Genomic DNA, 24233 nt, shown 5'->3' on the forward strand with positions numbered 1-24233 from the left:
GTGCATCAATCCGGCGTCAGGACAAGTAGCGAGTGTAACGACCTAGACACGGTGTCACATACGTCCACAGTCAGGAGCGGGTCCAGGATTTCACGTAATGGGGTAGGCAGAGGGTAACCCAGGACGTGGACCCACTCCACCCTGTTTTGACGTTGTGTGAATCTCGTTGAGTGTCAAGCTGTTAGAACTTCATTATGGTGTCTTTAAAATGGGTCGTGCATAACATATGAACAATACTTTCGTGAATACAACGTTAAGCACAACAATATCAATCGTTAACTTTCTCGAAAATTCTATAATGGCTGCATTATGGCTTGACCCCGTCACATCCCCAAGTGTGACTTAAACAAAATTTTGAAACCAAAGGGGGAGTTTCACCCCCATCGGTTGATGGAAATGAGTATTTTGTACCCAAAATACCGCGAAACCGACTTCCCTGTAAATTTAAAAATATGTCGGAATATGTATCTGTACTAATCTCGTGACTTTCATATGCTTAATTATCCTCGGCCCCCAGCGTATCATAACCTTATGATACGCTGGGGCGCCGAGGATGATGCTAAATATACATATTATAAACGGGGAAATTATTACGCGATATCTTAAACGGGGAAACTCAGCTGAGACAGCAACAAAATATTATTTTTATCATGTAACATGATGTATTGTCGGTCCCATACTAGCTCGTATTAACAATTATAAGCGTGTTTTGTGGAAATAATGTATTTGCCGATTTTGGGATAATCTGGTGTCTGGCCACTTTAAGCTAACATTGTTATTTTGTTTTTCTATAATTTGCGTAATATTTACTTCCTTTAGAGCTTTTAGGCTTTAAATAGGAATTGTCCTCTTGATAACCACAATAAACCGTTTTCAAAATTAAATTTAAGTATGTAATTTGGTTAATTGAAATAATGTACTAACGTCTATTAAGATTCTCAGATCCGTGACACGCGCATTCCAAATCGTTCATGCATCCCACGTATGCACATGTTTGCCTCATTAAGTCCGGCCAAGTTTTTCCCCCGAGTTGCAGTCTCACCGGGTCTGTATAACGTCCGTCTTCAACTTTTGTCTTAAGTCCCCTATATGACATCCCTATGCATGCCATATTTCTGAGAGGCTTATCCCAGGGGATTTTGCTTTGAATTCCAGGGGATTTTGATATTACACCATGGAATTATTACGCAGCGAAATTTAGCGCGATATCTACATTTATGATATAAGAATAAATACAGAAACACAATAATTTTTGGACTTTTTCATCATGGTCCTTCATAGAATTTCACACTCATAATATTATAGATGCTTTTCACTGTCATGCTAGTTTATATATATTTTTTAAAAATTTCAGTGGATATGGATCCCCCGGCGGGGGACCAAGAGATAGGTCGGAATACCGGAGGATTTCCCCGCTTCCGCATGGGAATATGGCATGCATGCATCCCTTTCTCGGTAGGTACATTAAAAGGGAACTCATGGAAATTCACGACTTAATTGAAGGCTATACGACAAGATTACGAGTTGCTGACAGTTTACTTTTGTAAAAACATGTTGATGATTTCATTTCAACGATGCACATTAGAGAATTCATATTTTCAGGACGGAAGCATACACCTAGACCTCCTATCAGGACGGACACACATATCTTATTTAGTCTAGCTAGGCCAATGCATGTCCGTGAGAGAGTCTCCTTAAACTCGCCGACGGGTCTCTAGTAATTTAAATTGATATGGCCATCACGCCGCCCGTATCAGAGACATTAATTATTGTCAACAATTGGCCGGGTCCACATTGCACTCTGCAGCTATAAAGAATTCAATTCATAGAAGATGCATCACACAGTTCATAGAGTTTATGAAGATTCGGCGTTCCTAGTGATGATACAACTTGCGGCCAGCGTTACTTGGCAAAATCTGGTACATGTGTAGGTGCACGTCAACAAGTTTGCGCTGCGTTATAAATTACGTTTTTAAGCGTCACCACGGACCTATGGCCTTTATATGCTCGTGGCTTCATCAATGACAATTGCATGCGGTTTTTTATATATAGCAAACAGAATCATGACATAGTATAGAACAGAGATTTTTTTATCTATGGTCGTGATCATAGCAGTTCAGTCGCGTGGATCCTAGTTCATAAAGATCATCATAGCTCATAAAAAAATCGTATGAACATATTTAGAAACAAGAATACTATGCGGTAATCTTGCACAGGTGGTATATCCTTGAGAAAAATGTCGATCATCATCATCATCATCATCATCATCATCATCATCATCATCATCATCATCATCATCATCAATATAATCATCCTCTGATATGATCATCATTATCATCAAAATCGGAAAGAACTATAATTAATAATTATGCTGTATACGCTGCAAAGATTCGTTTTCAAATGTTCTGATAACGATTTTTCAATTCGGGAAAAATGTATGCAACGAACAAAATGGAGGATAATGTCAATTCTGGCAAGTGATGGAAATAGTAATGACTTAACCAGCTGTAATCTTTGTAATTACAAACTGTACACAGCGATAGAGAAAACACTCAATGTTCATGATTTAAAACGTATGTTTTTGTTTGTTGTTACTTCGATTCCGAAACTTGTCATTACATTTTTTTCAATGAAGTCATCAAATAGAAAATGTCAACTTTTTGTTTTCATTTCTGACATTGGTTTATAGCATTCTAAAGGCAAGATAAACTAACATACGCTCGTATGGTTGTAGTGTGCGTGGGTTAGACCAGCTGTCTGATTGGCTCTGTTGTTAAAGAGACCATCCATGTGTTCCAGGGGCTATTCTGTCAATAACTCTTTGCTGACTTAGGGCACCAACTGGTATCTTGACATGGAAGCATTTTTTTCTTCCAAGGTTTAATTCCCTTGTTTCATTAGTAAAAGGGAGGAGTAGCTGAATCAGCTGACAAAGGTATATTAGTGTAAGAGAGTGGTTCTGTGACACAGGGCCAGGGTGCAAGCCACGGTGAGTTCTGTAACCCAGTTTGATAAGTTGATTAATCTACATGCTGCCTGATATGGTGGTTGTAGGTTTGAGTCTGACATTGTGTGCACACTTTCTATAAAGACAGAATTTCCCGTTAATCATAGCTGCAGAATACAAAAAAGTTAACAATTTAATGATTTACCTACTCATACTGGAATAAATGAAAGTGCTCAACAAATGTGAGTACTGTATATAATAAATAATAGTATTGATTTTTATTGTATTTTACAGTCTTCGAAATAACCCTCTTGCATAAAGCCCGAAGCCCAGGACAAATTAAAAAGACTGGTGGACAAATTAAAATTTTATTAGCCTGCCTGCTGATCGTGCAAGTAAAAAAATGTTGGAAATAAACAAAATGTTTGTCGATTTCTTTCGTTCGACTATATTATTCATGAAGCTGTCACTAAAATTGTTGACATAGTTGTTTACAATTGATGTCAGTTATTCGTATAGACATTACATTTTGGTCCTACTAACATATTCATTTGATTTATTTCGCTATCTAAGCAACTTTTTGACTTTACAATTGAAGATGTACACAAACATGCATAATTAAAATATGAAGGTCGGTCTTTGTAGAAGAGGTGAAGCTGGAAAAGAAAAGGTTACCGCATAAATAAAGGAAGAAAAACGCCTTTTTATTTTATTTTTTTATTGGAACTAGTTAAAAAGGTTTTGTGCAAGTTCAGTTTTTAAGCTGTTCTTTCCAAAATTAGTATGATTATGTCACTGTGCTGTGGATTATGGAAGAAACATGTGCAATTAAAAAAATATTTCGGTTGTTTTTTAGTTTAATTTATAAAATTATGTGTGTTCTTTTTTCAGACTTCACCTCTGGACAAATAAGAATGCCATGAACAATGGAAGGTCAGACTCCAGCTCTAGCTAATGCATCATACATAGGCAACCCTGCACAAAGGTCAGATGAAACTTGTCCAAAGTTGACAGTAGAGAATTGCAATGGGCATGTCCATGACAGACCTGTTTCTGAAGCTGTTGCAACTGAAGATGCCAGAACACTTACACCAAATGCCTCTGGCACAGACTTGGAAGGAGATGATGATATTAATTGTGACGAGTTTGGTTGTTTAAATGGAAACTTAAGTGATGAAGCAGAACTGAATAATTATTCTGTACAGCATGCCATTAAAAGAAAGCATAAACATTTTTGTAAGAATGGTACTAAGCATTCTAATAGTCTTGGTGAGGCTGGAAAAAAACTAAATGGTACGCCAAATGTTAATGGCTTAAATGTAAATCACTCTGGCCATTCTAGAAATGTTTGTAATACATATAGACATGAGAATGATTTAATTTTTGGTAGAACTAGAGGTGGAACACACCATGAAAATGATCTTGTTGTTGTGTCGTCATCGACTTCAGAGCACAGTATTGGCATTTCTGGTGTTGAGGCAGAGAGACAAAGTTCTGCTCGGAATGGAACAAATGATCTGACTGGATTAAACAATGGAGATATTGTTCAGAACAATGCACCAAGAGTAAGTTTGTGTGAAGATAATGCTTTTAGTGGCAACAGCAATATTTCTGATGGAACCGTCAATGATGAAGGACTACATGCCCCTCTTGCCGAACCGGAAAGTCTTTCTGACGATGATGCCGATGTTGGACGTGGAATTTTAAGTAGGTTAAGGAAAGCTAATAATGATGTTGTTTGTTATTCATGTGTCAATGGAATGGGGAATAATTCAGACACCCAAAAACCTTGTGACAGTAATGGAGATGCATTTTCATCAGATGAAGAACACAGTTCAGATAATGTTAAAGATGAACGTGAAGGAAGCTTACATTTGAACCATACAAATCAGTGTCATGAAGATATTTTAGCAGAAGGTAATGATTTAGAAAGTAATCCGGATGGGATAGAAAATTTAAACATCAGAAACAACCCTGTATCTGACCAAAGTGAAATAGATGAAGGAAACGAAAGTGAACATAGTGTCTTCTCTGAAATCTCCGATATGAATGATGAGAATAGTGTCGAAAATAATGTCGAAGAAAATGTGGAGGAAGGGTTGCAAGAAAATGTGATTGTTGAAGAGCAAACAGAGGATGATAATGATAACAATGATGACATTGACGACATTGGAGATTTTATTGAAGCAGATCTACCTCCAAATGTTGAAAGACTGGCATTTTTCTCGCGAGATTCAACCTCAGATGAAGATGAGGGCTGTGGAGACGAAGTTGTGGTAGCTAATGACGAAGACATTGTGTCAGACAATGAAACTATTGATCCAACTGATAGGTCTGAACATTATATGGGAAGAGCAAGTGGATTAAATGTGACTTGTGATGAAAAAGATGCTTGTGCTGGTTCTCATGGTCATTTAAGTAATTTTCTGTCAAGTAGAGAAGGTGATTCAAGAGGAGAGCTAGGTGAAGCTTATGCATGCAATATTTCTTGTGATAAAAGCACTGAAGAAAATGATGTAGACTTTGATGATGACTTTTTCATGGATTCTGTCGATTCACAGGATAATAGGGCGATAGAGTGTTCCAGTTGTTCTGTTCAAGGTCATAGCAGAAACTCTTCATATGGAGATAGAAATAGTGCTGGACTAAAGGGAGATCACTTATGTGCTTGTTGTGATCGGCCAATGGAAGTGGACTCTGAAAGACAGAAAGAAATGGGAGTTGATGTCTGTGATAAATGTTTTAGAGAACACAACATAGAGCAAAAAAGATGGACTGAAAACTTGTATGGAAACCGTAGAAGGTCACATCCCTCTAGTGCTTCTAATTTCTTACTTAGAAATGGTGGCAATTTACTTGCCCCTCTAAATAACAATTCTGACAAGGTCAGCAACAATTCTTCTTCATGTTATGCCCGGTTTAGCAGTAGCGACAGTGACCCATATGATCGGGTATTTGTGTCAGACTCTTCGGACGTTCAGTCCCCAGATGCGGATAGCAGGCTGGACCCAGTGTTCCAACCCTCGAACATACCTACTTCAGATGGCAATGTGCAATATAGAAATGTACGTCTCTTTAGTTTGAGCTTTCAATTTGTGTTTAAGGCTGAAGCCCGTAAGACTCCTGATGATAATTTAGTTTGTCTGACAGAGTCTAATAATTTCAAAATATGAAACAAAGGATTTCTAAAACACTAACATAACATGTAGCATTCACTTAATAGTTAGTATTTTTTTCATTATTATTCTTAGATGTGTTTTTCTCAAAATCTTAAAAAGTTAAGTCTTTTCACAATAATAGACTCAAAATTTACAATTAAAAATAAATGTTCTCTAAACTTAACATGTAAAACAAGTACTGATTTATGTTGAAATGCTGTCTTGTTCACATAAAATTCTTTAAATCCTTGATCTCAAAGGGGGTACATTTATACTTTGTTTGAAATAGACTTATATAAAATTAAAATGTAGTACATGTATAGTAAATTCACACTTTAAAGCTGCACTATCACAGATTGACAGTTTTCTCTGCTCTTTGAATGTTTGTCTCAGAATCAGCTGATTTTGGCATCAATTTCTTCAATTGAGTCAAAAGATAACTCACAATAAAACAGATCTCAGTTATTTGAAAATCTACCAATAAAACTAGATTTTCTTAAAACGTTAGTAATGTTTTTAGTAATAAAACGCCGTTTTTCGAATGTAAGTATGAAAAACTGCAATCTCATATTTGGTCCGCAGTATATATTATTATATTGTAAGATTTCTTTTTGATAGTATCGTAAACGTAAAAGTTAAGTTATGCATCAACCTTATATTGTACGGGTTTGTTCTCAAAATGTCAACACCTACAGAAAAGAATAAACTTCGCGTAAATGTGCCAAAAAATAAGACCATTATCGCATCAATTTGTAGTATTGTTATGTTAAACAGAACTAAAGGCAGTGCGAGTTTTTCACACCTTATCGTACAACTGATATATTTTGACAGTGTGAAACTTTGCTTTTTATATGCATGTTTAATTGTTGTTGAATTCAATTTATTATTCAAAATAATATTGAATAACTTTAATCGAAAAATATTTTTGTTTAAATTATTAACGTCTAACGATATACCGTATCCCGATCTTCAACTGCCGTTTTAACCCGTATATACTCGATCAATATGACGCGAGTTACATCCCTTTCTACATAAATCTAAGCAAACTCTCGGCTTGAAATCGACCTCAGAAAAAAAGTTCAAAAAATTGTTACTGGGTATTATATGCAGGCATTTTTTACATCGTATTCTGAGGGAAAAACTGCGTCTAATACCCAGTCATGTACGGTACTGGTTTCCAGACAACTACCCAATTTTGGCTCATTCCAAGAAAAAAAACTAAAAAAAGCTGTCTTAACTGTCAATCTGTGAGAGTGGCAGTGCAGTTTCAAGGCATTTTGTCACTATTTTCACATTTCTAACAGCCCTGCCCCCATTCACAAATAGATGGAAAAAACAATGTAACAATTTTTGTGGCCTTGTTTAACTACAGAGTGGTTCAGAGAATCAGTCAGATGGCCAGCGTCTCAATCGTATGTCTGTATCACTGGACTTTACGAGCCCAGAAGACGTCTCACAATGCCCTTACTACACACGTCGCTCCCGCAGCCTCGACCAGGAGTTTGGCCTCGGGGATAATGCATCAGACAACAGGTAATGCGGTGGTCGAAATCACAAAAAGCCCACAAGCCCTGCACTGGTAAAAGGCTTTCCTGGCTTACTCATATTTTGGATTTTATATACCAAGGCTTGTTTAAAAAAATTGTTTCCAAAAAAGCTTAAGAATTTGGGCTTGTTTCTGGTAATGATGATGAAATATCACTGGTCTTAACTTCCGATTTTTTTCTTTTTACTTTTAATAGTGAAACTAGAAGGGATAACTATTCTCTAACAAGAATCAAGTTTAACAGGTATACATGTATGCTTTAATACTATTTATTACCGGAATTTGTAAAGAATTGTATTTAACATTATTAAAGATGCACTCTTAATCCCAAATAAGCAGTACCACAATTAGTACAATTGTTTTTATTTATTCAGGATGAATAAATATCGAAAACAATGGTTCTTATGAAGGATACCATGTTTAATATGATAGAAAGGTGCAGAAATTTTGCTCTGACATGTGTTTCAAAGTACTATAAAAATACTGGAGATATGTGTCCCTTTCAACAACAGAACAACAACAGAATAGTGTGACATCCACATAAGGTGCTCTTGATTGGCTATTATAATGTCTGCGAAATGTAACATGAACGTCTCTGAGTTAAATCCATACTGTACCAATGTACATACAGTAATAGCCTTATTCCCTTAAGGTCTAATGTAACAAATCCAGGGTTTCTGATTTACTATCACACAGACATTAGACTTTATGTCATTTACCAGTATATGACCATGCTCTTAATCTGTATATGACTTTATGCTATTAACTAGTATATAACTTTATGCTATTTACTAGTATATGACTTCATGCTATTAACCAGTATATGACTTTATGCTATTTACCAGTATATAACTTTATGCTATTTACTAGTATATGACTTCATGCTATTAACCAGTATATGACTTTATGCTATAAACCAGTATATGACTTCATGCTATTTAACCAGTATATGACTTTATGCTATTAACCAGTATATATAACTTTATGCTATTAACTAGTATATATGACTTAATGCTATTAACTAGTATATGACTTTATGCTATTTACCAGTATATGACTTTATATTATTAACCAGTATATGACTTTATGCTATTAACTAGTATATGACTTTATGCTATTAACTAGTATATGTCTGTATGCAATTTACCAGTATATTAATTCATGCTCTTAACTAGTATATGACTTCATGCTATTATCCAGTATATGACTTTATTCTATAAAAGAGTATATGATTTTATGCTATCAACCAGTGTATGACTTTATGCTATTAACCAGTATATATAACTTTATGCTATTAACAAGTATATGAGTTTATGCTATTAACCAGTATAACTTTATGCTATTAACCAGTATATGACTTAATGCTATTAACTAGTATATGACTTTATGATATTAACTTGTATATAACTTTATGCTATTAACTAGTATATGTCTGTATGCAATTTACCAGTATATTAATTCATGCTCTTAACTAGTATATGACTTCATGCTATTATCCAGTATATGACTTTATTCTATAAAAGAGTATATGATTTTATGCTATCAACCAGTGTATGACTTTATGCTATTAACCAGTATATATAACTTTATGCTATTAACAAGTATATGAGTTTATGCTATTAACCAGTATAACTTTATGCTATTAACCAGTATATGACTTAATGCTATTAACTAGTATATGACTTTATGATATTAACCAGTATATGACTTTATGATATTAACCAGTATATGACTTTATGCTATTAACCAGTATATGACTTTATTCTATTAACCAGTATAAGACTTTATGCTATTAACCAGTATATTACTTTATGCTATTGACCAGTATATGACTTTATTTCTATTTCATGCATAATAGGTCAGGAGAAAGTGAGGTACCCAATATTGCTGGCGCCGTAGCGAGCTCCAACTTTCAGGAGGATGAGAGTAACACTCGTGAAAAAGTGTTCGTGAAGGAAGCATACAGTGTGACCCCTCCCCAAAACCACAGGGGACGGCCCCTTTCACCAACCATACGCGGATGCAGTAGCTCAGGTAAGAAGGGTGAGACTAGTACTAGTGTGTAAGTGTATGGAAAGGAAGCATACAGTGCCGCCCTTCCCTGAACCTTAGGGGACAGCCCCTTTCACCAACCATGTGAGGATGTAGTATCTCATGTAATGGGGATTAAAGTAATAAAAATGTGATCTAAAATTAAACTGTATTTCATTTGAAGCAAAATGTCACATTTCAGATGTGGTTAAAAAATTCTCATTTTGAAATAAAGACCTATATTTCACATAGTTAAAAAAGGACCTCACTTTTAGTCAGTTTTTTTTTCATCTGGAAAAAAAACCTTTGTTCAGATGAAGTAAATAAATAAATTCTTAAATAAAGATCTTTATTTGGAATAACTCATGATAAAATGTATTTTTTGGTAATCTAGATGTAACAAAGAAGAAATCTTAATTTCCGACTCAGTGAGAACCTATTATTCATAATTATTATGAGGTTAAAATCTATATTTCAGATGAGGAGGAGAATGAGCGTATGCCCATAGCTGTGTCGGATAACAGCGAATGTCGGGCAGGGCAGGTATGCCGGGTGTCCGACAGGGTGTCCAACATGAACCTCATGTCAGAGGATAGTTACCATGAATATTGTGGCACTGACAAACAATCCAGGCAGCACAAAATGAGGTAAAGCTTGAAGCAGGCCTTTTCTGCCCATTTTAGGAAAAAGACCCTTGACATTTTGGGAAAATTTGCATCGCGAATATGCCTAAATTGGGAAAATCTACTTTAAAAAACCTGCGAATGAGGAAATTATTAAAAATTAGTTTCTTTTCTCTTTTAAAATATCAATACTTGGGATGTAAATATCTATTGCAATTAAGTATGACAGATAATATGTCATACTGATCTCTGAATGTGATGAAAATCAATTATTTCTGAATTCAATTAAAGCCATAATAACTGTATACATGTGTGTTTACCATGTAGATATGAAGAGAGTGAGCCAATCTACGAGGACATTGACCAGCTGGGTCTATTACTGGAGGAGTCCTGTACTGACCAGGAGCCTGGGGAAGGGCTGGCCACACAGCCTATCTGTCATGCCATCTCAAAGGTAGGTTACACATTACTAATGTGATCTTAGGTGCTAAGATGAGCTATCTGAAAACTATGCCAGACCCATCCCATATTCTATGGTAAAAACTTTGTCAGACCCATGCCATATTGTGAATACTTTGAAAGACATTTTTAATATTTGCCATGTCCATGTAATATTGTGAAAACTGCCAAACTGATGCCATAAGAAGAAAGCTTTACCAGATCAATGCCATGTGGTGCAAACATTATGAGACCCAAATGGTAAGTTGAAAACTATGTGAGATTCATGCTCTGTGGGGAAAACGTAAAACCTTTGCAAGACCCATACAATATTGTGAAAACTTGTCCAGAACCATGCCATATTGTAAAAACTTTGCCAGACCCATACAATATTGTGAAAATTTGCCAGACTGATACCATATAATGAAAGCTTTGCCAGACCAACACCATTTGGTGAAAACTTTGCCAGACCCATGCCATATTGTGAAAGCATTGCCAGACCCATGCCATATTGTGAAAGCATGGCCAGACCCATGCCATATTGTGAAAGCATTGCCAGACCCATGCCATATTGTGAAAGCATTGCCAGACTCATGCCATATTGTGAAAGCATTGCCAGACCCATGCCATACTGAAAAAAACAACTTTGCCAGACCAATGCCATATTGTGAAAACTTTGCCAGACCTATGCAGTATTGTGAAATTTTTTGCCAGACACGTACCATATTGTGAAAGCTTTGCCAGACCCATGCAGTATTGTGAAAAATTTGTCAGACCCATGCCATATTGGGAAAACTTTGTCAGACCCATGCCATATTGTGAAAGCTTTGTCAGGCCCATGCCATGTTGTGAAAGCTTTGCAGTATTTTCAAAACTTTGCCAGATACATTCCATGATGTGAAAACTTTGCAAGACCAACCCAATTTGGTGAAAACTTTGCCCAACCCATGTCAAATCACCAGGGCATCAAAATAAATTCCGGCAGAGTGCATAATTCCTCTCAGTGATAAATATAGCAGTTGTTAATATCCCAGTCTTATATTTTTCAATCTGTCCCCAGTTACGACGGAAGCGTCGAGCCCGAAGTCCGGAGAATGATGTAGAGAAGGTGATGATCTGGAAGGAGTATGAGGCTTACCTCATTCAGGTGAAGCAGATCGGCACCTCGGCCTGTGGACCCACCGCTGTGCTCAATGTCCTGGTGAGTAGATATACTAACTCTAGTAGGTTTTCCTGTAGGAATATGATACTGGAGTGTTCAAGCTTGGGATGGAACTTAAGGCCTCTTATCTAAGATTTATGATAGGAGCAGCTGGGCCCCATTTCAATAAAGATCCTAAGGCTTACACATGTAAGATCGTTACTTTCTAGGCATTTTTCCATTTTTGGCATAAGTTGCAATTCAATAAAAATATTGTAAGGATATTTACCTCATAAATTCTGCCCATAACTTAGCGATTGAATCCAAGCACTCTTAAGCAGTGTAAGATTTACAATTAAGATATCTTATGAAATGGGGCCCAGAGTTCTCAATGAGAACACACCGCCGGCTGAAATGGAAGGATTTGGCTGGTTTAAAAATTGCAGTTTAAAATACTGACAGAATGCTTGAAATAAATGAGCTCAACATAAAAAAGGGGTAGGGGGTTGTGGGGTCCCTAGATGGCCTTTTTTTTTTTTTTATTAGGGCCAGTTCAACCACATCTTATTGAGAACCCTTGGGCATTTATTACTCCATATAGTATAACACTTGTATTACCACCACTGTAACATTATTATATATGTGAGAAATTATCTGCAGAAAAAATATGTGCAGAGAAGAGTTTAAATCCAGAATTAGAAGCATTCATTTCATGCTTTCCGGTTGTTTATTGATATAAAGCGGGTTATATCTCGATAAGTTTCTCAAGATATAATTACTCTTTTTTCTCAGATTTTACCAGTTTCATTGTTAAAATAGTAACATAACACATACGAGATACAATGCCAGGAAGAAAATACATTGATGTCATTTAATTTAATGTTTGTATCACCTGATGAGCACCTTAGTGATTCCAAGTGAATTGTTAAGTTATTTTTACATTCAAATTAAAACACTTGGATTTTAATAATAAAGGGACTGTACACCAGACTGGCACCAAAAAAAGTTTTTTTCTGTAACGAATCTCAGGAAAATTATTCAATAAAATGTTTTACTCTTTGATATCATAATTGTAAAAAACCCATACCAAAATGTAAAAACAAAATTGAGTCGGAGACCGGCTTCGAACAGGTGTTGCCAAATTTGCAGTCCAGTGTTGTATCCACTAGCCTACGAAGGCTTACCCTAAGCAGTTGGAATATTTAAGCTATATACCTAACATGGTCATATCACTTGATAATATTGACTAGCCATTCACGCATAAGGAATGAATTCTACTCGGTAGAAATACCTAGTAATCTTTTTTGATTGAAAAATAGGGAAAAAATTGCGAAAACAAATTAATTGTAAACTATGTGGTACTTAAGGTAGTAAGTTTCAATGCATTGTACACATTGATACCAAGTTTATGTCAGTTTTCGACAATTTTCTTTCTTTTTTTTTCGCTATTTCATCATATAGAGTAAAGCCCCTTTTAAACAGACACAACTGCAGAAAATACAACTTAAAGAAAAGCTTGTAGTTATTGTTCATTGCTCATCTTGCAGAAAGCATTTGATTTCCAATTGGACAAGGATGAGGTTGTGGATTTGATCCGCTCCAATCTGCGTATGGAGGCTGCCCCCATTCCCTACTACCTCTTCTCAAGATACAACGCAGGTATATAGGAGTCAGACATTAGCAGGTTAACCTTACTTTTGCTGGAAGAAAAAAGAGAATTTATTGATTAAGCCTTAAGTTATTGTTGTTTGAAGAAACAATTAAAGGTATTGTCAAAGCGCACAGTATAGGTTGAAGCAAAAAAAGTTGATAAATGTTAATGCATTTTGTGTTTAACACGCTTGGCTTTAATGGTAAATACAAAAAATGCATATGATTTTGGTTAAGATAATATAAGTCGCGATTTTTTTGTGCTATTTTAACTTGGGAATTTTTAGCCTTGTAACTTATTTGGAAAACAGGCAAAAAGAGACATTTTGAACCTGAGATCAAAGGCGGTGGAAACAATCTGTAAAATAGCAGGTAGAAGGTAATAAGGCTAAGACAATTTCTTCCTTTCTGATTAATCCCAATACTTTTACAAATCTATGATTGGCACTATTTTTATTAAATTGTATTTCCCTTCCTAAGGTTAGTATCTATCTGCCAATACTATTGTTACTCCTGTAGGAACGACAGCTGATGACCTTGTAGAGGGTGTTACCAAGGTAACGAGGGGCGCTATAAGAGGCCGATTCTTCCATTTCCATCCCTATAGGGACGTTAACCTGCTCAAATGGCTCGGATACTGGATGCAAAGAGGTAGAAATTATATTCATTCTTATCGGCACCTTGTTTTATTGCAAGAAGAAAAGTGAAGTTTTTGGCATAGCTGTGGTGTCTGTTTCAGCAGAATTGTCATACAAAATCTTGAGCCATTGCTACATCTCAAAAAAGATTCAAGATTGTCAAATGAAATGTTTATTTTTCTTAATTTCTTTGATTAATCTTTTTCCTACTGTTTAGAGGGTATTGCAAGGTCGATTAATAATTTAATTCAACTGAATTATTACCTTTGTGCAGCACCTCAAATTTTCAACTTCACATATTTTAATTTTTCAAACCTGTAATAACACAGGAGCAGTACCCGTGGCTACGCTGAACCTGCAGCGTGGAGTGAAACCTGGCTGGACAATCCCAGACGCATGGCATCACCAGATGGTCTATGGTGTCAGCAACAAAGGTAAACGGTCATCTCGTAAAGAAGTTGATTTATGTAAAATTTGTCCACGGTCAGGGTCGGGTCAAGGTCAGGATAACATTGACACAGGCATAGTCAAACTAGTTTAGCTCGACTATTCGAAGAAAAGGTGGGCTTTACTACTCGCCCCGGCGTCGGCGTCCGGTTCAAGTTCTAGGGCAAGTTGGGATTTTCACTTATAAGTCCAATACCCTTCATTCAATTGACTTAATATTTCACACAGTTGTTTAGGGCCATCACATGATGAGGTTAGATAACTCCATATTATTCTTTACACATATTTTGGCCCCTGATTGACTATGGAACTTAGGTTAAAGTTTTAGGGCAGGTTGGGATATTTATTAATAACTTCTATACCCTTTGTTCAATTGACTTAATACTTCACACAGTTGTTCAGGCTCATCACACAATGAGGTTACATAACTCCATATTCTTAATATAATATAAGTTATGGCCCCTGATTGACTTAGGTTAAACTTTTAGGCAAGTAAAAGTTAAGGGCAAGTTGGGATTTTAATAAAAAAAAACTTCTATACAGTTCATTCATTGCACTTAATAAAATTCAAAATAATTTTAACCCTAAATACAAATTATGGCCCTTGAATTTTTTAATTTTTTTTTTTTTTTTTTTTGTTAATTTCTTTTGAAAGGCATTTGTATATTCTTAAACACATTTTCATAATGGGAAATCAAGTTATTTGAATCACTTGCGTCGTTGTTTGGGCGGGCTGGTGGGAGGGCAGCATCAAAGTCACCTTATGTATCAAATAATTTTAATTAGGTTTGACATAAAGAGACCAAACATGGTAATATTACATTGTTATTGTATTCACTTCTAAGTCAAAGCGGCGTAGTCGAACGCGCTGTCTTACGACGGCTCTTGTTATTTCTATATTGGTGTTACATGTATATAAGTCCATTTTTCTCCAGCCTTTTCTTTTAGACAGCTACCTTCTTATATTCATGCCCATCATATCAGAACATTACAACTTGAAAGTTGTTCACAGTTTGTACAACTACCAAGTCAGAGGGTCGTTTCCACAATAAATTTGTTGTATAGTCATCATTATCAGGTGTAGCAAGTTGTATTTAAATATATGTTATGGTTTTCTAGTTAGGGCCAACATTGGTAATTAGAAGTTCTATACCCCACATTCACTGCCAGAAATGTTCAAAATGACATTTAAAAGCTGAAAAATTTCAACCAATTAGTAACACCCACACATTTTGTTTGATTCTAGGCGTGTACCTGACAAACCCGCTCTTGTTTCATTCTAGGCGTGTACCTGACCAACTCGCTCTTGTTTCATTCTAGGCGTGTACCTGACCAACCCAATCTTGTTTCATTCTAGGAGTGTACCTGACCAACCCGCTCTTGTTTCATTCTAGGCGTGTACCTGACCAACCTGCTCTTGTTTCATTCTAGGCGTGTACCTGACCAACCTGCTCTTGTTTTATTCTAGGCGTGTACCTGACCAACCCACTGGAGATCGTGCCAGTGAGTGTGATACAGGAACAGCTGACAAGCGACTCTGTGTTACTCGTGAGGAGACAGGATGTGGTGGGCCGCTTCCGAGACTGGTGTCCGCTCAACGAAATAATTCGACAAAAGGACCCTCGTTGGAGGACCATGAATGTGCTTGGTAAGTCATTTTGATGTTAACATAATGGCTATCTGTTTCATTGTTGCACAGTGCTGAGCTCAGAATTGTTCATATGTTCAACTAAGTTGATTAGGTGTGCTGAAACATGTTTAACTGGTTGATGGACCTACTATCCTCACATTTTGAATGGTCTTAATCTTAAAACTGCCTCAAAGGCATCCAATGTCAATGACAAGTCTGCTGTCTTTTCGGTCCATGCATATTTCATTCAATTGTCCAAAATAATCCTGACAACATGGCGCTCAGGGGGCATACTGTTTGACAATCATCTCTTGTTGATAGTAAAATTGGAACCGATTCCCAACACTACTTTCTGTGTTTACAGGTCAGGTTGTGCACATGTTACGCGAGCAGTGCCTGCCCCTGGACCAGCTGGTCACTATGAAGGGTCAGCTGACCTCCCATGTCAGCATTCCTGCCGCGTACAAGGCCGGCATTAGTCTCTTCATGAGGGCTTCTTCAGATAAACTTCAAGAACTCATGGAGACGCCTGAATTACCAGTTAAAGAGTCCAAGTAAAGATATACCATCAGCTGTCATCAGCATTCCTGCCGTGTAAAAGGCTGGTAGAAATCTCTTCATGGGTGCTCCTACAAATAAGCTTCAAGAGTTTACGGATATGCCTGAGTTAACAGTTAAGGAGTCCAAGTTTAGATATAACATCTGCCTCATCAATATTCCCGCCACAAACAAGGCCAGCATTAGTTTCTTCATCAGGGTTTCTTCAAAGAACTTAAAGATGCGCTTGAATTACTTGTGAAGGAGTTCAAGAAAGATATAACATTCGCCATCATCAGCATTCCTGCTGTGTACAAGGCCCACAATAATCTCAATAGGAGGGTTGCTTCAGATATGCTTTAAGAACTTACAGAAACACCTAAATTACCAAGCATGATTCCAAATGCATTGATCTGCATTCCTGCTGCATACAAGGTATACAGATCTGCTTTAAAAACACCTGAATTACCAAGCAAGATTCCAAATGAATTATGATATGCATTCCTGCCGTGTACAAAGCTGGCATTAATCTCTTCGTGAGAGCATTTTTAGAAATGCTTTAGGAACTTACAGATGTGTTTGAAGTACCTGTCAAGGAGTCCAAATGAAGTTATAACATCTAGATATCTGCCGTGTACAAAGCTGGCATTAACCTCTTCATGAGAGCATGTTTAGAAATGCTTTAAGAACTTACAGATGTGCTTGAAGTACCTGTTAAGGAGTCAAAGTGAAGTTATAACATCTAGATTTCTGCCGTGTGCAAAGCTAGTGTCTTCATGGAGGGCATCTTTAGATATGCTTTGAATGCTTACAGATGAGCTTCAATTACCTAAGATATATTAAAGATATAACATCAGCCTCACCAGCATTCCCGTCGTGTACAAAGCAGGAATAAGTCTATCAATGAGCGCGTCTTCTGAAATGCTTCAAGATGCACCTGTTTAAGACTTCTTAGTAAATTTATAACATCAGCATTTCTGCTGCGTCAAATTCTCTTTATTAGCGTGTCTTCAGATCTGTTTCAAAATCTGTTGGATGCTCAAGAGTTACCCATCAAAGAGTCAGTGTAAGGAAATAACGGCCCCATTTCTTTTGTGTGCTAGGGCCGCATTTAGTCTCTATGACTTCCTTTAGTCAAATTAAGCTGAATTCAGCATTCTCGCTGCAAACAAGAAAGGAAAAAGTCTCTTTAAGGGAGCGTTTCCAGATAGGCTTTAAAGCTGCACTCTCACAGATTGAACGTTTGGCAACTTTTTTTTTTTTGTCTTGGAACGAGCCAATTTTTGGGAAAATCCATTGAAACCAGTGAAATAAGACTGGTGATAAAAAAAATTAGACCTCAGATTTTTATATATAAGTTCAAAAATTGATGTTTTATGCATTTTTCTTAAACCGTTAGTAACGGTTTAGTAATGGTTTAGGCCTTAAAACATTAATTTTTAAACAGAAACATGAAAATCTACGATCTGATTTTTTGTCAGCAATCTTATATCATTGGTTTGCAGATATTTACACAAAAATTTGCTCAAGACAAAAAATAAAAAAGTTGTAGAAATGGTAAATCTGCAGACACTTTTAGACGAACCTAACAGTTTGTGTTGTCCATGGGTCCGGACCGATTGAGTTTTCAAAATTTAAGCAGCCCTCGTATATTCGCTATTCAGCTTTTGATTGTGCATGTAAGTAATAAGGAATGTTCTTCCCCCATTCGTTTGGGAATATGACCTTCGCCTTTCTGAATTTCATGTTGATTTACCAGTACACAGAATTGGAATTTTTTGAAAAACACAAGTTAGTTTAATATTCTCAAATTACTCTTTTTACCATTTATTTGAAGTACAGTTTTTTTAACAGAACTATTAAAATTGAATAAAATAAAACAAAAACAAATAATAAATTGATTCAACATTTGGAATTATATGGCCATAAAAGAAATAAAAAAACCCTGTAAGGATTGAAATAAATCTATTGTAGGAAAAATATCACAAGTTAAAATTTCGTCATCTGTCGTTTTTATGAAGTAAATTTGCTTTAACAAAAGTCATCATATGATTGAAATCATTTGAATCATGTTTTATTAACTTCACAAGTTGACCCGAGTGAAATGATCCTTTCTGTATTTTTTGAAAATCGTCACATGATTAAATTTTTCATCTGTCATTTTTATGGAGTAAATTAAGCTTTAACAAAAGTCATCATATCATTGAAATCATTTGAATCATGTTTTATTAACTTCACAAGTTGACCTGAGTGAAATGATCCTTTCTGTATTTTTTGAATATTGTCACATGATTAAATTTTTCATCTGTCATTTTTATGGAGTAAATTAAGCTTTAACAAAAGTCATCATATCATTGAAATCATTTGAATAATGTTTTGTTGACTGTTCACAAGTTGACCCGAGTGAAATGATCCTTTCTGTATTTTCTGAAGATTTTAGCTTTAAGTTTTCTTATAGCATCATTTGTTTAATCGAAAGAAAAATGTCTTTAATTGTTGAACATACACATGTAATTTGGTAAGACATATTGAGGGCTTAGAACTAGACGGTTGGAACGCCTTTAATTTATATAAAAGTAACAGAAAATGTGTATGCCTAAACAGGGGTTTGAACCACATACATTTCAACCTGCAGTCAACACCATTACGGTGTCGCTATAAAAGCTAGCTGAACAGCAAAACTGTTGGATGTGCCCTATATGGCTGACACTACACTCCTCCCTCTTTTACCTTTGGGGGACGGGACCAGAAACCCCTCGACCTGGATGTACTGACCAATACAGGTTCCGTACCGGCTCCTGTAAGTAAGGGCTACTTAATTATTTCTGACATCATACGTGAAAAAAAGATGTGTATGCAAAACTAGAGTTTGAACCCCGAACCTTTCATCCCGAGTCAACACCACAACTTAGTCGCTTTAAAAGCTAGCTAAACAGCTAGTACCCTATACAGCTGACACTACACTATTTTCAAACGTCTTGCGCTAAGCCTGCAATTTTTACTTTTACATAAAAACATTCTCAAAAAAATCATATAATATCATATTCGTTTTGTAAATGAATTAGCATTTAAAACCATGACTCGTTTTTTATTGTTTGAATAGTTAGGTTGTTTATTTTGAACTGAAAATAAAAAAAATGATTTTTAGGCTGTCTGTTTTTCAAAGAACTTTTTTTGAGTTATTGTCATAGCCTCGAGTCATTCTCAACAGGGGTATGCAAAATATTTAACCATGGCCATGTCTCAAAAATTGTTTCAAGATATTCAAATTAAACTTGGTACACATGTTGGCAAAGATATTACACACATGAAAAACAAGGCCCATAACTCTACCTTTAAAGCTGCACTCTCACAGATTGACAGTTTTGACTTTTATTTTTGTCTCAGAATCAGCAGATTTTGGCATCAATGCCTCAATTGAGACTTATAAGGTAACTCGCAATACACTAGATCTCAATTGTTTGGAAAACTGCCTTAAAACTTATTTTTTTAAAGCGTTAGTAAAGCTTTTGGCCATAAAACATCAATTTTCGAACGTAAAGATGAAAAACTGAGAAGTGATCTTTTGTCAGCAGTCTTGTTTCACAATTGTACAGACATTTACGCAAAAACTGACTCATTCAAAGACATAAAAATAAAAAAAGTTGTCAAAACGGTCAATCTGTGAGAGTGCAGCTTTAATAATTGTCAGCTATGCCCCTTTTTTTTCACAGAAAACACTAACAAGAGACAGATGTTGGGGTTTGTTACTTGGCACTCATGCTATTTTCCCTTCTTAATAGTTGTTGTCAGAAGCACTATCAGAAAGTCATGACAACATTAGCTGTATGATTGTACGCTTAAGCATTAATAAAGGGTATTTTGTTGAAACAAAATATGCTTGATAATTTTGGAATACAATGCATTGTATATATACCCCTGTCTTTCAATATTTCATAATGTGTAACATGTGTTTTGTACATTCTGTATATTCTGTATATTATTTACTTATAAGTAGTTGTACATTTACATGTAGCTTATATTGAAAGTTCTTAATTATTAGTTTATATCGATGTAAGGCTTTCCTTATTTTAAATTATAAATCTTGGGTCTGTTTTCACACAAAAAATCTTAAGACAACTTTTTGTTCATGTCTAAAATCCTCTAATCCCATTGGATAGTAATATTAGCAATCCAATCAGGTAGCAAAAAAAGTCCTTGGTTAGTATTTTTTATGTATGTAAGTTTTGTTTGTGAAACTAGACCCTGCATCTTATTTAAATTATAAAATGATTTTATAATAATTTTAAATGTTGGCTTTGTATAGAGCAAAATTATTCACCTCAAAGTTATTCATTTACCCGTAGCTTTGTTAGAAATGTTTAAATTTTATTTTGCTTCAAGGAATGTTTATCATGACATTTGACATCATTCAAAAGTTCTGATAGTCATTGTTGGTAACTGATTTTACTCTCTTCCATTACACTCAATGCATACCATGGGAAAATTGACCGACAAAATCTCGTTTTAATGAATTTGCACGAGGCAGGGGAGACAACTGTTCTTCCACTGAAAACTTATGCTACAATAAAATACTATTCAATAATGCTATATTGTCTGTTGTCTCCATAGGCGAGTGGTCTAAGTGCCTGTTTTAAAATTTGTAGTGATTTAGTGGAGGAAGTTCAACTTGAGATTTTGCCAGAATACTTTTTTTTTTAGGAAAACATTAGCATGAGTATCTATGCATGTTTTCTTTGTGGAACAAGTGAAACTGCCTCATTAATAATTTATGATTACGAGATTTTTTTAGCCAAATCGCCCATGGTACAAAACAAAGCATAGCACAGTAGTGTATCGGGGTCTTCGACAATAACAGATTATGTGAAAGTGGTCAAGTGTTATAGTTGTTGGCCTAGCAGCCATGAGGTAAGGCCCATTCTCTTTGCCTCTCAAAAAGGACAATAAATGCTGGTTTTTACCTAGAAAATGGACTAAAGGGCCATTCATATCAGCTCAGAGATGTCTTATTATAAATAACAATAATTCTAATAATAACAATAATGATAATAATAATGATAACGATAATAATAATGATAATAGTAATGATGATAATAATTATAATGATAATGATGATTATAAAGATGAAAATGATAATGATAATAGTAATGATGATAATAATGATGATAATGATATTAATAATGATAGAATTTACTATCTGTAAAACTACCTTGAAATATTCATACATCAATTTCCACTACAGTTTATCTTATACCTATTAGAAGTTTATTTTGAACCAAGTTATTATATTTTGCATCCTTATATCAACTGAAAATCTTTTCTTGTGCAATCATATATCGATATTAATTATTCTAAACCATTGTCTTATTGTAATGCAGGAGATAAAACTATGATTAAGTGTTGTCGAAAGTCATTTGTTAGCTCCCGAAAATGTGATCATAAATGGGTTATGATTTTCAGTCTTTTAACCCATTATAGATTTCTTGATGGATTTATTTATAGATATTGGCTAGAAACAAATTTTGGCAACTGATCCTTCTTGTACATGATTTATTTTATATTATGAAATCGATGACTGATCAAAACATTGATCATGGTTTTGATACAAATTTCAATCCACAATGTATACTTATTAAAGTTTTTATGAATACTGAATGTTACTAAAATTATAAGGAAATAGCTGAAAGTAAACAAGTCAGTTAGAAACCACAATTCATCATGTCACATCTAATGTATGCGGAAGTTATTCAGAAAAACACCAAATCAATATTTTTACTTCATTTTATATTTAAATTAGAAAGAGAACATTGATGTACCTTAAACTTATTATTGTCTGTCAAGGGGCCGATCGTTTAAAGCTTTGTTAAAGTTAACTACTTAGTTAACAACATTCTTGTTAACCTTTAATGATGAATTATTTTATTGATGAAACTTAAACTTGATATTATTTTGTCTGTCAAGGGGCCGATTGCTTAAAACTTTGTAAAAGTTAACTTCTTTGTTAACAACATTTTTGTTAACTTAATTATGAATTATTTTATCATGTACTGATATGTTTAAATAAAACAAGCCCAGCCGATACAGTTGCCTCAAAGTTGATAAGAATTGCTTCGGATCACATATATGTTAACATTAACAACAACGTTAACAACGTTGTTAACTGCATTTAAATTTGAAACAGTTTGACCAAGGAATGATATCTTTGCTCGATTGAGATTGCTACTTAGAAAACTATATTGTTTAGGTATTTCCATTAAGGCAAAATGTCTCTTGCTTATAGCTTGTTCGTTTTTCAAAGCCTTGGTGGCGTTGTACAATATCAATAACCTTGACCATACCTTAAAACTATTAAAGATATTCAAATGAAACTTTGTTCGCATTTTGCCAGAGAAAAAATCCTTATATATAGCAAGGGCCACAACTCTCTCTGGCTTTAATAATTTTATGCCCCTTATTTTACAGAAAAAAAACAACTAATAAACGTTGGTGGTTGCTCCCTGGCGCTTTCGTTTTTAGTTTATTTATAGTATAATGTTAAAAGCAATTGTCTGAAACACAATGAACATTTCGAAAGGTTATTGTTACCATTTTCTGAATATGTATTAAAGATAAGTGCTTGTAATGAATATTTTCGCCTGTGTATAATTGTCAATGCACTTGTATGTATTGTTTCTTTTTGCATGTAGCATAATTTGTTGTTAATGTATATATTTACTTATAGGCATCTGTTAAGTTAAGCTGTGATTGTTTTTATTAATAGAATAAACCAGTATAAACCCTTACATTTTGTTGTTTTTATTAACAATTGTACCATGACAGCCAGATATATGCCTTAGAGTTAATATGACATATAATTGGGAAGTATGACCTCATAATTTCCTGTAACTAAAATAGAATGGCAACGTCCTTTGTATCATTTGTTAAGGTTCATGGTACATTTTAAAGCTGCACTCTCACAGATATACCATTTTTACAACTTTTTTTTTTGTCTTGGAAAGAGCAAATTTTTGCGTAAATATCTGCAAACCAATGATAAAAGATTGCTGACAAAGGATCAGATCGTAGATTTTCATATTTCCGTTCGAAAATTAATGTTCTATGGCTTACACCATAACCAACAGCTTAAGAAAAATGCATGAAACATCAATTTTTGAACTTAAATATAGAAATCTGTGATCTAATTGTTTGTCAGCAGTCTTATATAACTGGTTTGCATGGTTTTTTCGCAAAAAATTGGCTCCTTTCAAGACAAAAAATAATAAAATTTGTCAAAACGTTCAATCTGTGAGAGTGCAGCTTTTAGGAGTAGAATATAAGTTACACAATGATAGATGCAATATATACCTTAATCCCCCCCCACGGAGTGTGTAGGGGACTATAGGAATGCACTTCATCCGTCTGTCGGTCTGTCTGTCTGTCCATAACACTTAGTGTTCAGGCTATAACT

General features: G+C 35.1%; 1 protein-coding gene across 1 annotated transcript; it reads left to right on the forward strand.

Moving 5' to 3' along the window:
* The first annotated feature begins 2448 nt into the window (after positions 1-2448).
* LOC128243378 (uncharacterized) lies at positions 2449-23568 on the forward strand. Its single transcript, XM_052961131.1, has 12 exons — positions 2449-2573; positions 3839-6012; positions 7478-7638; positions 9510-9685; positions 10161-10329; positions 10633-10759; positions 11804-11944; positions 13432-13543; positions 14054-14185; positions 14502-14606; positions 16088-16267; positions 16614-23568. The coding sequence occupies exons 2-12, from the start codon at positions 3874-3876 to the stop codon at positions 16805-16807; spliced, it is 3636 nt and encodes a 1211-aa protein (XP_052817091.1). The 5' UTR covers positions 2449-2573; positions 3839-3873; the 3' UTR covers positions 16808-23568.
* Positions 23569-24233: the final 665 nt, after the last annotated feature.

The sequence above is a fragment of the Mya arenaria genome, chromosome 8 (genome assembly GCF_026914265.1).
Source record: "Mya arenaria isolate MELC-2E11 chromosome 8, ASM2691426v1".
In the NCBI taxonomy this organism is placed as follows: domain Eukaryota; kingdom Metazoa; phylum Mollusca; class Bivalvia; order Myida; family Myidae; genus Mya; species Mya arenaria.

Bases quoted from the DNA above. Each gene is read 5' to 3' on its own strand.
- LOC128243378 (XM_052961131.1), top strand. From the start codon at position 3,874: ATGGAAGGTCAGACTCCAGCTCTAGCTAATGCATCATACATAGGCAAC. The intron at 14,186-14,501 runs GTAGAAATTATA...GTAATAACACAG, and splicing joins CGGATACTGGATGCAAAGAG to GAGCAGTACCCGTGGCTACG. The intron at 16,268-16,613 runs GTAAGTCATTTT...CTGTGTTTACAG, and splicing joins GAGGACCATGAATGTGCTTG to GTCAGGTTGTGCACATGTTA.